Source organism: Pinus tabuliformis, chromosome 3_1 (assembly GCF_031772625.1).
Source record: "Pinus tabuliformis cultivar Carrire ecotype Pingquan chromosome 3_1, CPIR1, whole genome shotgun sequence".
Lineage (NCBI taxonomy): Eukaryota > Viridiplantae > Streptophyta > Pinopsida > Pinales > Pinaceae > Pinus > Pinus tabuliformis.
In genome coordinates this window covers 259408757-259421005 of record NC_142301.1, presented here as the reverse complement: position 1 = coordinate 259421005, position 12249 = coordinate 259408757, and the positions used below count along the sequence as shown (strand labels likewise).

The following is a 12249-nucleotide window of genomic DNA, read 5'->3' as shown; positions in this document are numbered from 1 at the left end:
TAATAATACAAACGCTCTACATGCTGCACTGGTTTTCGTGGATTGGGTTTTTCCGGGGACGATTGTCCAAAAATAACGGTGTCCCTTGTGTTATTGTCTCTGTTTATTTTAGTGTATGATTTGTATATTTGTGAAGGCTGCAATATTGTTTACTTCGATATTTATGCAATTAAATAACTTGTTAATGTAAAGAACAAGTAGGAAATTGTAAACCAGTAATTGTAGTAGGGGTTTCTGATATGTTAGATTCAGGAATTTTCATATGGTATCATAGGGGTTGCAAATCATAGGCGACTGAAGACACCAGTCGAGAAATCTGAGATTTTGCAACAAAGAAGCAGTTGTCCCAAGAGACAACGTTGTTCCAGAGCCAGAGAGGCAGAAGGAGTGACGCAGTGTAGAAGAGGTGATGCAGAGGCTCACGCAGTGCCTGCGTTAGCATTCTGAGCCAGGAGAGGGAGACGTAGTAGCTAGGAGGAGCCCATGCAGCAGCTGCATCAGCCATCGGGGCTAGTGCAAAGGCAGATGCGGGTAGATCAGGCTCACACAGAGCCACGTCATCTTTCTGAGCTAGGAAGGATTGACACAGTTGGCTGAGAGGAGCAGATTCAGCCCACACAGAGATTGCGCAGAGCCTGAAGGGCTCAGATTCTTCGAGTTGTCGGGGCTAAGGGAGTTGTGCAGATTTTGATTTGTAGAGTTGGTGGGATGTTGTTTTTGTTAGTGCAGAACAATGTCTATGGAGACTGAACCAAGGTAGAGGGAAGCACTACTTCGACAAATTTCTAGCCAAGAAATCTAGATTCGGGTTGCAATGACAAAGGAGGATTGGAGAGGAGTGATTCGACGGCTGGCCAGAGGATTTCCGAGAGGGAAATCAAGACTTAGAGGGAGTCTAGAGAAGAGGAGTAGAGATGGCAGTGAACGAATCGAGGGATCAGGACAGATTGGACGAAGCTTCGAATTTTTTCATCTGGAAGGCCAGGATCCTGGCAATCCTGGATAAACATCGCATCAAGCACTATGCCTTGAAAGTAGTAGCTATCCCGGTTGATGCTAATGCAGTCGAGAAGTATGAGGAGGCCTAGGCGAAGGCGAAATGCATGATCCTAAACCGGGTCAAGGACCATGTAATACCACATATTGCTGAGAAGACAACAACAAGGGAGATGTGGGAGACCCTGACCACCTTATACCAAGGCTCTTTCGTGCACTAGAAGATGTTATTGGAGAATTAGCTGAGGTCATACGAGATGCAGAAAGGGGAGATAGATCCCTTCCTTCTCAGGTTGCAGGGGATTCGCAACCAGCTTACTTCCGTGGGGTCTACTCCAGGTCCAGAGTTCTTAGTCAAGACTGCCTTGAATGCAGTATCCGAGGAGTGGGAAACGTTTGTCCAAAGAATTTTGGGCAGAGCAACTCTTCCCAGTTGGGAGGAGATGTGGGCATCTCTTCGACAGGAAGAGCTCAGGAGATTGACCAAGACGGGGAGTAGTGATATGGGAATTCGAATCAAGGAGGAGGAGGAGGATGCAGCGCTTACATCAGCGGGACAACAGGGGCTATAGAAGAGGAAGAAGAAAAAAATCTCCAAGGTCAAGTGCTTCAACTATGGGGAGTTGGGACATTATGCCTCTCAGTGCTCTAGGAAGAAAGGCAAGGGAGAAGCTTTCAACTCAAAGGATGCTCCAGCAAAGATGAAGAAGGATGTCGAGACTAATGACGATTGTGCCATGAGTGCTCATGCACCTCTAGAGAAGAGGTGGGGAGACATGGAGTTGTACTCAAGAGGACTACAGAATGGGGCAGGATCCTTGAGGTGCCCAAACTCTTGGATCACATACGGCTACGGGAGCCCTCAAAGACTGTAGCATGACGACAAGTGTCGGGTGGAGCAAGGTGTGATGGAGTGACAAGGTAGTGCTAGATTGTAGAAGTCTGTTGCAATGCAGTGGAGGTTGCAGCAGTGCGAGAGGCACAGAAGAGGTTGCAGTGGACAAAGGGAGCACAGGATAGCAGCAGAGGTAGCTTCAGCATCACAAGGCTTCCAGACTGACTAGGATGTCAGTGTTTGGGTGAAGTCAGTTACTTACTTCTCGGTAACTAAGTTACAGTGCAACAGTTAGCAGTGGCAGTGCTATGGGCAGCATGTTGAGAGGGAGCTGCAGTACATATGTAGTAGTGGCAGTGGCAGAGTCCTATGCAGTAGCACAGGAAGCAGCGGGATAGTGGATGAAGGGCAACAGGCGAAGCACCAACAGCACAAAGGACCGATATAGTGGATCAGTGTAATGCTTCTATGGGGAATTATTGCTAGAGCACTTTCCTCGCTAAGAGGGAGTGTTGATTTTGGGTAGCATTGGATGTGCTCTAGCTCCGAAATTTGGTTGAGGGGCTAGAACACATAAGATCTCCAGAACCTAGAAATCATTTGGAGAAATTCCACCCGGATGAGAAGTTATTAAATTAATTAATATTTTTAATGGTTTCCTAAGTCTAAACTTAGGAAAATAATAATATGAATGTGTATTAATAAAAATATGGGTGAGAAGGTTCTAAGTGACGAGGATCAAACCTATTTTAATCTTAGCCGTTGATTAGAGATTAGATCACAGTCATTGATTCGTCAACAGGAAAGGTATAAGAGGAGACTTGAGGGTCAATTGGAAATGCACCGAATTGATCAAAGAGTTGGATTTTATGGGGAAATCGAGCAAGTGATCAGTTGCAGTGAGAGGCAGTTCGGCAAGGGATTTTCATCCGAGGCTGAAGAATACATAGCAAAGAGGTAGCGCAGTGCCCAGAGAGACAACGCAAGCCCTAGAAGGGCTGACGCAGAGGACACAAAAGGCTAACGAAGGTGATGCAGAAGCCGTAGAGGCTAACGTTGGGCCTCAGAGGTAGCACTGTGGAGATTGTATGGGGTAGATTGGGAGCAGATCAACAGATTCTGAGCTAGGAGAGGGTGACACAAAGTGACGTAGTTCCAGAGCAGTGCTTGGAGCAGCTTTCGTTGTCCAGCATAGGGAACAATTGGAGTCGTTGTGGGGTTTGATCATTCGTTTGTTGATTTTCCAGAATTTCTATCTCTGGACAGAGGTACTACTGCCAAGGATATTCTCTGTTGGGTGAGCCATTTCTAGCACCCTAGTTGTATTCATGAAATTTGCTTAATAATACAAACCCTCTATATGATGCACTGGTTTTTCCGAATTGGGTTTTTCTGGGGTCGATTGTCCAAAAATAACGGTGTCCCTTGCATTATTGTCTCTGTTTATTTGTGTATGATCTGTGTATTTGTGAAGGCTGCAATAATGTTTACTTCGATATTTATGCAATTAAATAACTTGTTAATGTAAAGAACAAGTAGGAGATTGTAAACCAGTAATTGCAGTAGGGGTTTTCGATGTGTTAGATGCAGGAATTTTCACAAAGGGTCTACATTATTCCTTGCTCCTATGGAAAATAATATATAGTAGAAAGAAGGCGTGCAGTGAGAAATAGGATTGAAGAACACTGTGCAGATATTATGCACAATCACATAAAAATATTGACCCTTGTTGAACACTGTATGGGGCACCAAATTTATATTTAGAGTGCCAAGATCATTGCTTGAGAGGATCACCATATAAGGAGGAAGATTAGAAAGGCTTTGGGTATTAAGAAACATGATATCACCTTAAACCACGATGTAAGGAATAGAACTTAGTGACAATTGGTGTCCAATAATAAAATTAAAAAACGAACATGAGGGTGACCTAATTCTAATACTGATTCACGCTGACCATTCTCTGTACCTATACATATGAGCAATAGAATATAAATATTGCTTCAGCACTCTACACTTAATCAATGTTTAGCTCTTGATGATGAGCCTACTTGGTGGCTCAAAACATTGAGTAAAAAATCCAATGAGTCAACAATCATTAGTGACCTTATTGGCAACAATCTATATGGCATGTTTGCACACCTCCCGAACAACTTCATCTACAGGTTATATAGCATTTGAGCACTTTTGATTTTGTTTGAGACACCAACAAATTTTAGGAACATTTTTCCCTTTGGACAAGATCCAAGAAAAATTATTACGGTCTTTTACCTGGCATTTATCCAAACTTTACTCATTGGGGCAACTTATATCTACCCATGAGTTATGATGGTTTGGAATTATAAATTTCAGATCTTCAATAGTCTCAACTATTGGAATTTCTAAGTCTAACCCATTAGAAACCCTTCATGTACTTTTTGATTAAATCCTACCTACTTGTTGTGTTAATTAACAAGTTATTTACCATGTAAATACTAGAAATAAATACAAGTACATCCTCAACGCATTATAGATCATCAACTGAAGGAAACAAAAACAAGCACACAAGTGACATCGTTGTTTTGGACCAATGTTCTCGGAAAAACCCAATGCGGGAAAGATGGTGTAGCTATCTGAGGGTTTTAATTATTAAGCAGTTTCAAAATACAATTTGGGTGCCAAAACCAGTTGACCCAACAGAGGATAATCTCGGTAGTAGTACCTCTCAGTTGGAGACAGATGTTCCAACTGAAATCCCCGATAAACACTCTGTCAGCTCCCAACTCCAATCTGCCCCATGTAAACCCCAACGGCAGCCTCTAGGGACTGCATCGGCCCTTTCTGGTCCAACGTCTGCCCAGCGTCACCCTAGCTCGCCCTGCGTCAACCTTTGGAGGCATTGCGTCAACCTCTATGTCACCCACGCTGGCTCTCTGAGGCACTACGCAGCTCCTGGCCGCCTCTGCGTGAGCCCTGGCTAGCTCTGCGTGAACCTCTGGCTAGCTCTGCATCCCTCTCTCCCGGCTTCTGCGCTGACCCTCCTGGTACTATCTCTGCCTCTCTACTTCTGTATTCACTACCCCTCAACTGCAACTCTGATCACTCTTTCGACTTCCTCAGCAAACACTGCCCTAGAAAATCAAAATCTTGATCAACTCGGTGTGTTCTCCAAGTGACCCTCAAGCCTCCTCTTATACTTTTTTGTTGACAATTCAACGACCGAGATTAAGTCCCTAATCAACGGAAGATTAGATCTGGCTTGATCCATGCCTTTTGGACCGTTCTAAGACAGTTTTATATTAATTCACATTAATATTTTATTTTCCCTAAGTTTAGACTTAGGGACCCCATTAAAAATATTAATTATTTTAATATCTCCCAAACTATTTAGAATTTGCCCAAACCCTTTCTGGGTATTCGAGATCTCATGTGCCTTAGCCTCTCCACCAATTTTCGTGGCTAGAGCACATCCGATGCTACCTCAAATCAACACTCCCCCTTTGTGAGGACTGTGCTCTAGTAATATTCCTCACTAAGCATCACTTGATCATCCGACATCGATCCCTATACTAATGCTAGGCCTGCTGCCCAACATCCTCTGCACTGCTGCATCATGTACTGCTACACATGGCCCTACCACTGCCACTGCTGCATCTGTATTGCAACTCCCTCTGCATCCGTGCTGCTGCCCATGGCCCTGCCACTACCACTTCTGCATCTGCACTGCAACCCCTCTCATCATGTTGCATCCTGTTGCCCATAGCACTACCACTGTTAACTGCTGCATTGCAACTCAATTACTGAGAAGTAAGTAACTGATCTCCGAACTCTGACATCTCCGTCAGGCTAGAAACACTCTTGATGCTGAAGCTTCCTCTGTCACTGACAAATGCTCCCTCTTTGACCTCTGCTGCTGCAACAACTCCATGCATCTCACACCATTGCACACCTCTCTGTGCCATCCGGCACTGGTGTAACACTCCTGTGCCTCTCGCATTGTTACAGCCTGCTAGCCTCGCGCTGTCTTGGGAATCCTACACTGTAGCTCCTTCTGTCACTCCATCTACATCCGTCTCTACTGACATCCACCAGTCCTACTACTCCTCTTCGAGCTCTCGTAGCAAGGTCTAATCCAAGAGGCTATGTACCTCGAGGATCTTGCCCCTCATCGCCTGTAGTCTGCCAAACTGTAGCTCGATGTCTCCCCACTTCTTCTGAAGTGGCACATGAGCACTCATGGCACAGTCATCGTCTGTCTCCACTTCCTTCTCTGCCGTTGCTGCCGCTGCCTTGGTCTCGGAGGCCTCTCCCTTACTCTTCTTCCTTGGACATTGGGTCACATAATGACCCAACTCCCCGTAGTGGAAGCATTTGACCTTGGAGAGGTCCTTCTTCCATTTCTCCTGCTTTCCCTCAGATGCTAGGGCAACATCATCCTCCTCCTCCTTGATTCTGATCCCCTTGCCGCTGCTTCCCGCCTTGCTCAGCCTTCTGATCTCTTCTTGGCGAAGAGAAAGCCCACATTTCGTCCCAATATGGAAGGGTCGCCTTGCCCAGTATGCTCTGGACAAACACCTTCTAGTCTTCTGAGACTGCGTTTAGGGCTGTTCTCACCATCAATTCTAGATCCAGCGTTGTCCCTATGGAAGTCAGCTGATCCCGGATCTCCTTCAATCGACTGAGGAATGGGTCGATATGTTCTCCCTTCGGCATCTGGTATGATTGCAACTGATTTTCTAGTAGCATCTTCCTCTGCACTGAAGTACGCTGATACAACTTGGTTAGGGCCTCTCACATCTCCTGTGTTGTGTTCTTCTCAGCAATATGTGGTACTATATGATCCTTAACCCCGTCAAGGATGATACTTTTACCCTCGACATTGCATCCTCATACTTGTCGTTATTAGCAGGATCAACTAAGATAGCTATCGTCCTCAAGGCGAAGTGCTTGACACGATTCTTGTCTAGTACGGATAAGATTCTGGCCTTCCAGACTACGAAGTTTGAGGCTCCGTCCAGTCTGTCCTAGTCTCTTACTCCATGTAGTACTATTTCGTTGCTCCTCGACTTCCCTCCTGGAAGTTCTCGGTATGACTCCCTCTGAGCCTCAATTTCCCTCCTGGAAACCCTTCTGCCAATTTCGAGATGCCCCTCTCAATCGTCTGTGCAACTGCACCACTGATCTGGATTCCTTGGCTAGAAATCCACCTCGGCAGCAACTCCTCTACCTTGGCCTTGCCTTGTTAGGTACTGTTTTGACTACAATACCCTACCAGCTCCACTCTGCAACTTACCCACAGCCTCCTAAACCCCAGAAAACTGAAGGTTAGAGCTCCTAGGCTCTGCGCAATCTTGGCACCGGCAAATCAGCCTACTCAGCCAACTGCGTCAGCCCTCTTGGCCTCTGCATGTGCCTACCTTTGCCTCCCTTAGGAATTGCGCTGCCTCTTCCTGGCTCAATCTTGATGATGCGGGCACTGCGTCACCCCTTCCTTGCTGCTGCTCTGCTAGGAACAACTCTTGTCACTTGGGACAACTATTTTTCTGCTGCTGATGTCCTCAGTTCTCCTGTGATCTGCAACCACCCTTTGATACCATGTTGAAATTTCTAAGTCTAACCCATTAGAAACCCTTCATGTACTTTTTGATTTATTCCTACCGACTTGTTCTGTTAATTAACAAGTTATTTACCATGTAAACACTGGAAATAAATACAAGTACATGCTCAACACATTACAGATTATCAACTGAAGGAAACCAAAACAAGCACACAAGTGACATTGTTGTTTTGGACCAATGTCCCCGGAAAAACCCAATGTGGGAAAACTGGTGCAGCTATCTGAGGGTTTTAATTTTTAAGTAGTTTCATAATACAATCTGGGTGGCAAAACCGGCTAACCCAACAGAGGATAATCTTGGCAATAGTACCTCTTAGTTGGAGACAAATGTTCCGGCTTAAACCCCGGATAAACACTTTGACAGCTCCTAGGTCCAATCTACCCCACGAAAACCCCAGCGTCAACCTCTAGGGATTGCATCAACCCTTTTTGGCCCAGCGTCTGCCCAACGTCACCCTAGCTCGCTCTGCGTCAACCTCTGGAGGCATTGCGTCAGCCCTTAGAGCCTCTGTGTCATCCATGCTGTCTCCCTGAGGCACTGCGTAGCTCCTGGCTGCCTCTGCATGAGCCCTGGCTAGCTCTGCGTCCCTCTCTCCCGGCTTTTGCGCTGATCCTTCTGGTACTATCTCTGCCTCTTTGCTTCTGTATTCACTGCCCCTCAGCTGCAACTCTGATCACTCTTTCGACTTCTTCAGCAAACCCTGCCCCAGAAAATCGAAATCTTGATCAACTCGGTGTGTTCTCCAAGTGACCTTCAAGCCTCCTCTTATACTTTTCTCGTTGACAAATCAACGGCCGAGATTAAGTCCCTAATCAACGGCTAAGATTAGATCTGGTTTGATCCATGCCTTTTGGACCATTCTAACACAATTTTATATTAATTCACATTAATATTTTATTTTCTTTAAGTTTAGACTTAGGGACTCCATTAAAAATATTAAGTATTTTAATATCTCCCAAACTGTTTAGAATTTGCCCAAACCCTTTCTGGGTATTCGAGATCTGATGTGCCTTAGCCTCTCCACCAATTTTCGTGGCTAGAGCACATCTGATGCTACCTCAAATCTACATCAGCTAATAGATCTGTTCCAAGGCTGTCACATGGATGACTTTGAAGTTTGAACTATGGACCCATAATAGAAAATACATCAATTACCTTGCCGGTAAGGGCTCCTAGCATAGTGCTAGGAATGCCCAAGTAATACCAAAAATTGGCAATGGATTTCCTTGCCAATGCATGGCCATCTAAGTCACCTGACACGGGGATTCAGGATTCGTAGGATTCGGGATTCGTGGTGTCGAATTCAGACACGTTGACCCCTCGGAATAGGACATGTAGGATTCGTATATATATATATATATATATATATATATATATATATATATATTAAAAATTAGATATTTCTTACACAAATTTTAATTAATGATACAAATTTATTGATTTCAAATATAGATCTTCATCTATAGCTATTAGCATGCATAGTACATACAAAATTCAAATACATGTCAATCTATTATCTATTTCTTATGCTTGGCCCTCTTGCCACCACGAGAAATGTCTAATTTGTTAGTCTTGTCGGAAAATCAGGATCTTTGTCATTAATATCACCCTCTAAGCATTAATATCCAGAGGTATCTTTGTCATTACCTCTGTATCTATATAGGGATCTTTGTCATTAATATCACCGTTTAAGCATTAACATAAGATAGAACAAGCATGACATGTCAACTCAAGATTTTGTTTGAGTGGTGCGTACATTTTTAGGAGGGTCATGATACAGGAGTTCGACAACCAATGTCACTAACATCAAGGTACATAGAGGGATTGGTGCTCTTGATTAAATATGAGTTCCATACCCTAATACATGACAAAATTCAATGGAAACATTGCAATCCCCCAATCCTAAAATCCTGAAAAACTGATAAGTCTGCTGGATTTTGAATGAAATCTAAAATTCTACTTTCTCCATATGAAATCCAATGAGGCCGGAACCACTCTCAAACATCCTGAGTCATTTCATGGTAATGTTTAAGAATTTAACATTACCATGAACAGCATATCAATACTAGGGCCTAGACTTTATCATTAAGCTGCCAAAACGCTTGTCAAATGAAAATATGTGTGGCTGTAATGACCAAATGCGGCTTTTCATACCCGCGCAGGTCACTTTTCCCGCCTAACGAGTCGTGGAAAACAGGACACGCTGCCAAAATCATGACACGCAGTCGGATTCGACGTGTCAAAATAGGACACGACGTGTCATGGTTTCTGGACACGAATCTCGAGAGAATCGTGTCGGACACGATGGATTCGGGATTCGTGGGGCCTATAGGACGAATCCGGTTTCATAGATGGCCATATTTTTTCCAATCCATGTTCTCCAAGCTGGGCTGTGAACCAGTATGTGTGCAGAGAGCGGAAAGCACTTATATGACTACCCACAGAGCCGAGATTTGTTGGAAAAGTAGGTGACATTTAGCTTTGAGAATGAGGGGTGTTTGTAAAACTTGGGCTTTGCATTGGAGTTTCTATAGATGGGGTTGAGAAGGGGGTATTAGAAGAAATTTTCCTGACATGAATTACTGCCATCTCTTTGTTTGTTTGTGCTTTCTTGGCTTTAACCTTGTCAAGGGGGTTGAGAAGGGGGTATCAGAAGAAATTTTCCTGATGTGAATTACTGCCATCTCTTTGTTTGTTTGTGCTTTCTTGGCTTTAACCTTGTCAAGGGTTTCAAGCACCAAGCTTGTTTGATGCTTAACTTTGTGGGGGACACTGATGCAGAGATTAATGCCATGCCCGAGTATTTGAGCAAGTTGGTATTTGAATCTGTTTATTCCACCACTACATTTATAGGGAAAAATTTACATTTCAGCTTCAGTTTTGTGGGAATTTTTTCATAATAATACCTATTATCACTAGGAAATTCCCACCCTACAAAAGCTGAGGGGAGTCTGGATAACATGAGCAAATAAGCCACTATCACCTCACTTTTTTCCTTTCACATTGAAGTTAGTACCTGCTGACTTAATGGGGGTATCTCTATGCAATCTAAGGAGTGCACTGTGGGGAATATAATAATTAATAACACACCAAATTGGAATACATGCTCACTGTTATGTTTGAAATCTGCAATAAACTAAAGAAAACAAGAAGCTGGAAACTGCCTAAAACTTGAAAAGATGCAGAACTTGTAATATATTTTAGGCATGCAACCTGATGCAACTCGAAAATGAGATGCCTAAATAAAGTGCAGAAAAAAGCAACTACAGTAGGTTGTAATGACTGTTTTGAAGGCTGTAAATGCCAATTAAAATACTGTTTTTTGGTAATTTTTAGTGTTTTTTATGCCAAATTGGAATACAAGCTCACTGTTACGTTTGAAATCTGCAATAAACTAAAGAAAACAAGAAGCTGGAAACTGCCTAAAACTTGAAAAGGTGCAGAGAGAGATGCAGAACTTGTAATATATTTTAGGCATGCAACCTGATGCAACTTGAAACTGAGATGCCTAAATAAAATGCAGGAAAAAGAAACTACAGTAGGTTGTAATGACTGTTTTGAAGGCTGTAAATGCCAATTAAAATACTGTTTTTTGGTAATTTTTAGTGTTTCTTATGCTTTCCCATTTCGGTCAAATTGAGAAAGACATAGTTTCTCTATTTCTTAACAAAAGTTGAGAAAACAAGAAGCAAATCTTTCTGTTTTATTGTAGATAATTACTTAACAGCAAACTAAAATGCCTAATCTATATTCCCCCAATGCCTGAGATTTATGAGAATTGAGGAAATTAAATAGTTTTTGCTTTTATGAATGATTTAACAACTTCAGAAAATAATCAGTGCCTTGAATAGGGACAATATATGAAAGAAGAAAAGCAAGTAAGTTGAACGAAACTATTCAAGTCCCACTGTTCGCTCCCTTGTGAAAAGACATACTTTAGGACATTGTAGCTAGCTTACATTGAGTATCTTCTATCCATTGTCTAAGATAGAGTATTGTTCTATATCATACTGAGGTACAAACAAAGAAATCAAGTGCAGGGAAGCCCCCCTAGCAGTGATTAGCTTCACCCTGAAGGGTGGGAAGTGGTAGCTTAGAAGACAGTGGTCCTCCTTGTAAGTTGCCCTCATTTTGTCCCATGTGTTGACCTTGCCTATCCAAACATTGACAAATCAAGTGGTAACACACGTGTTTATTCAATATGAAGAAAATCTTCATAAAGTAATACAACTAGGATTAACATTGTTAATATTTGAAGCTTACATGGGGATACTAGATGATTTTCTTTCTGTTGTTGCAGGTGCTACCCACTTTTGCTGTTTTGTTTCCATACAAACTCATGGAAACATTGTTCGAGGTTCCTGGTCTCCAGTGAGTTTTCTTGCAATTCCAATATGTTGTATGGTGACATGAAATATGGTGGAAAACTAATCTTCTCAGTTTTTTTGGTTTATCTTGGTAAAATGTATTAGTGATGCTTGGAATTGTTTGGAAATGATGCTTTCAGCTTTGAGCCAAGTCTTTTGTTGCATGGACAACAATATTTCGAGATTTACAAGCCACTTCCAACAAACTGCTGTGTAAGGCATATTCATTGTTATAACTTAAAAGGATTTCCCCATTCCAATTGTTTCAACAATGTTGATTCACAAGTTTCAGTGAAAAATGTACAGTTTGGAGGGTGATTGTATGTAAAGTTATCTAGAGATATATTTTTTTTCTTTCTGTTTCTGAGTTAAAAGTGTTTGTAGAGTATTAGAGATTTTGTTTATACTATGGACATGTTTTTATCTTCTGAAAATGCATTTTATATAACATCATTGT

At 42.6% G+C, this 12249-nt stretch overlaps 1 protein-coding gene across 1 annotated transcript in view; it reads left to right on the top strand.

The window, feature by feature from the left end:
- ECH2 (enoyl-CoA hydratase 2) overlaps positions 1-12249 on the top strand; it is a 355360-nt gene that overhangs the window by 189234 nt on the left and 153877 nt on the right. Inside the window, exons 5-6 of the mRNA XM_089411132.1 lie at positions 11726-11796; positions 11933-12005. Of these exons, the coding sequence (XP_089267258.1) occupies positions 11726-11796; positions 11933-12005 (144 nt within the window). The remainder of the gene's footprint in view (positions 1-11725; positions 11797-11932; positions 12006-12249) is intronic.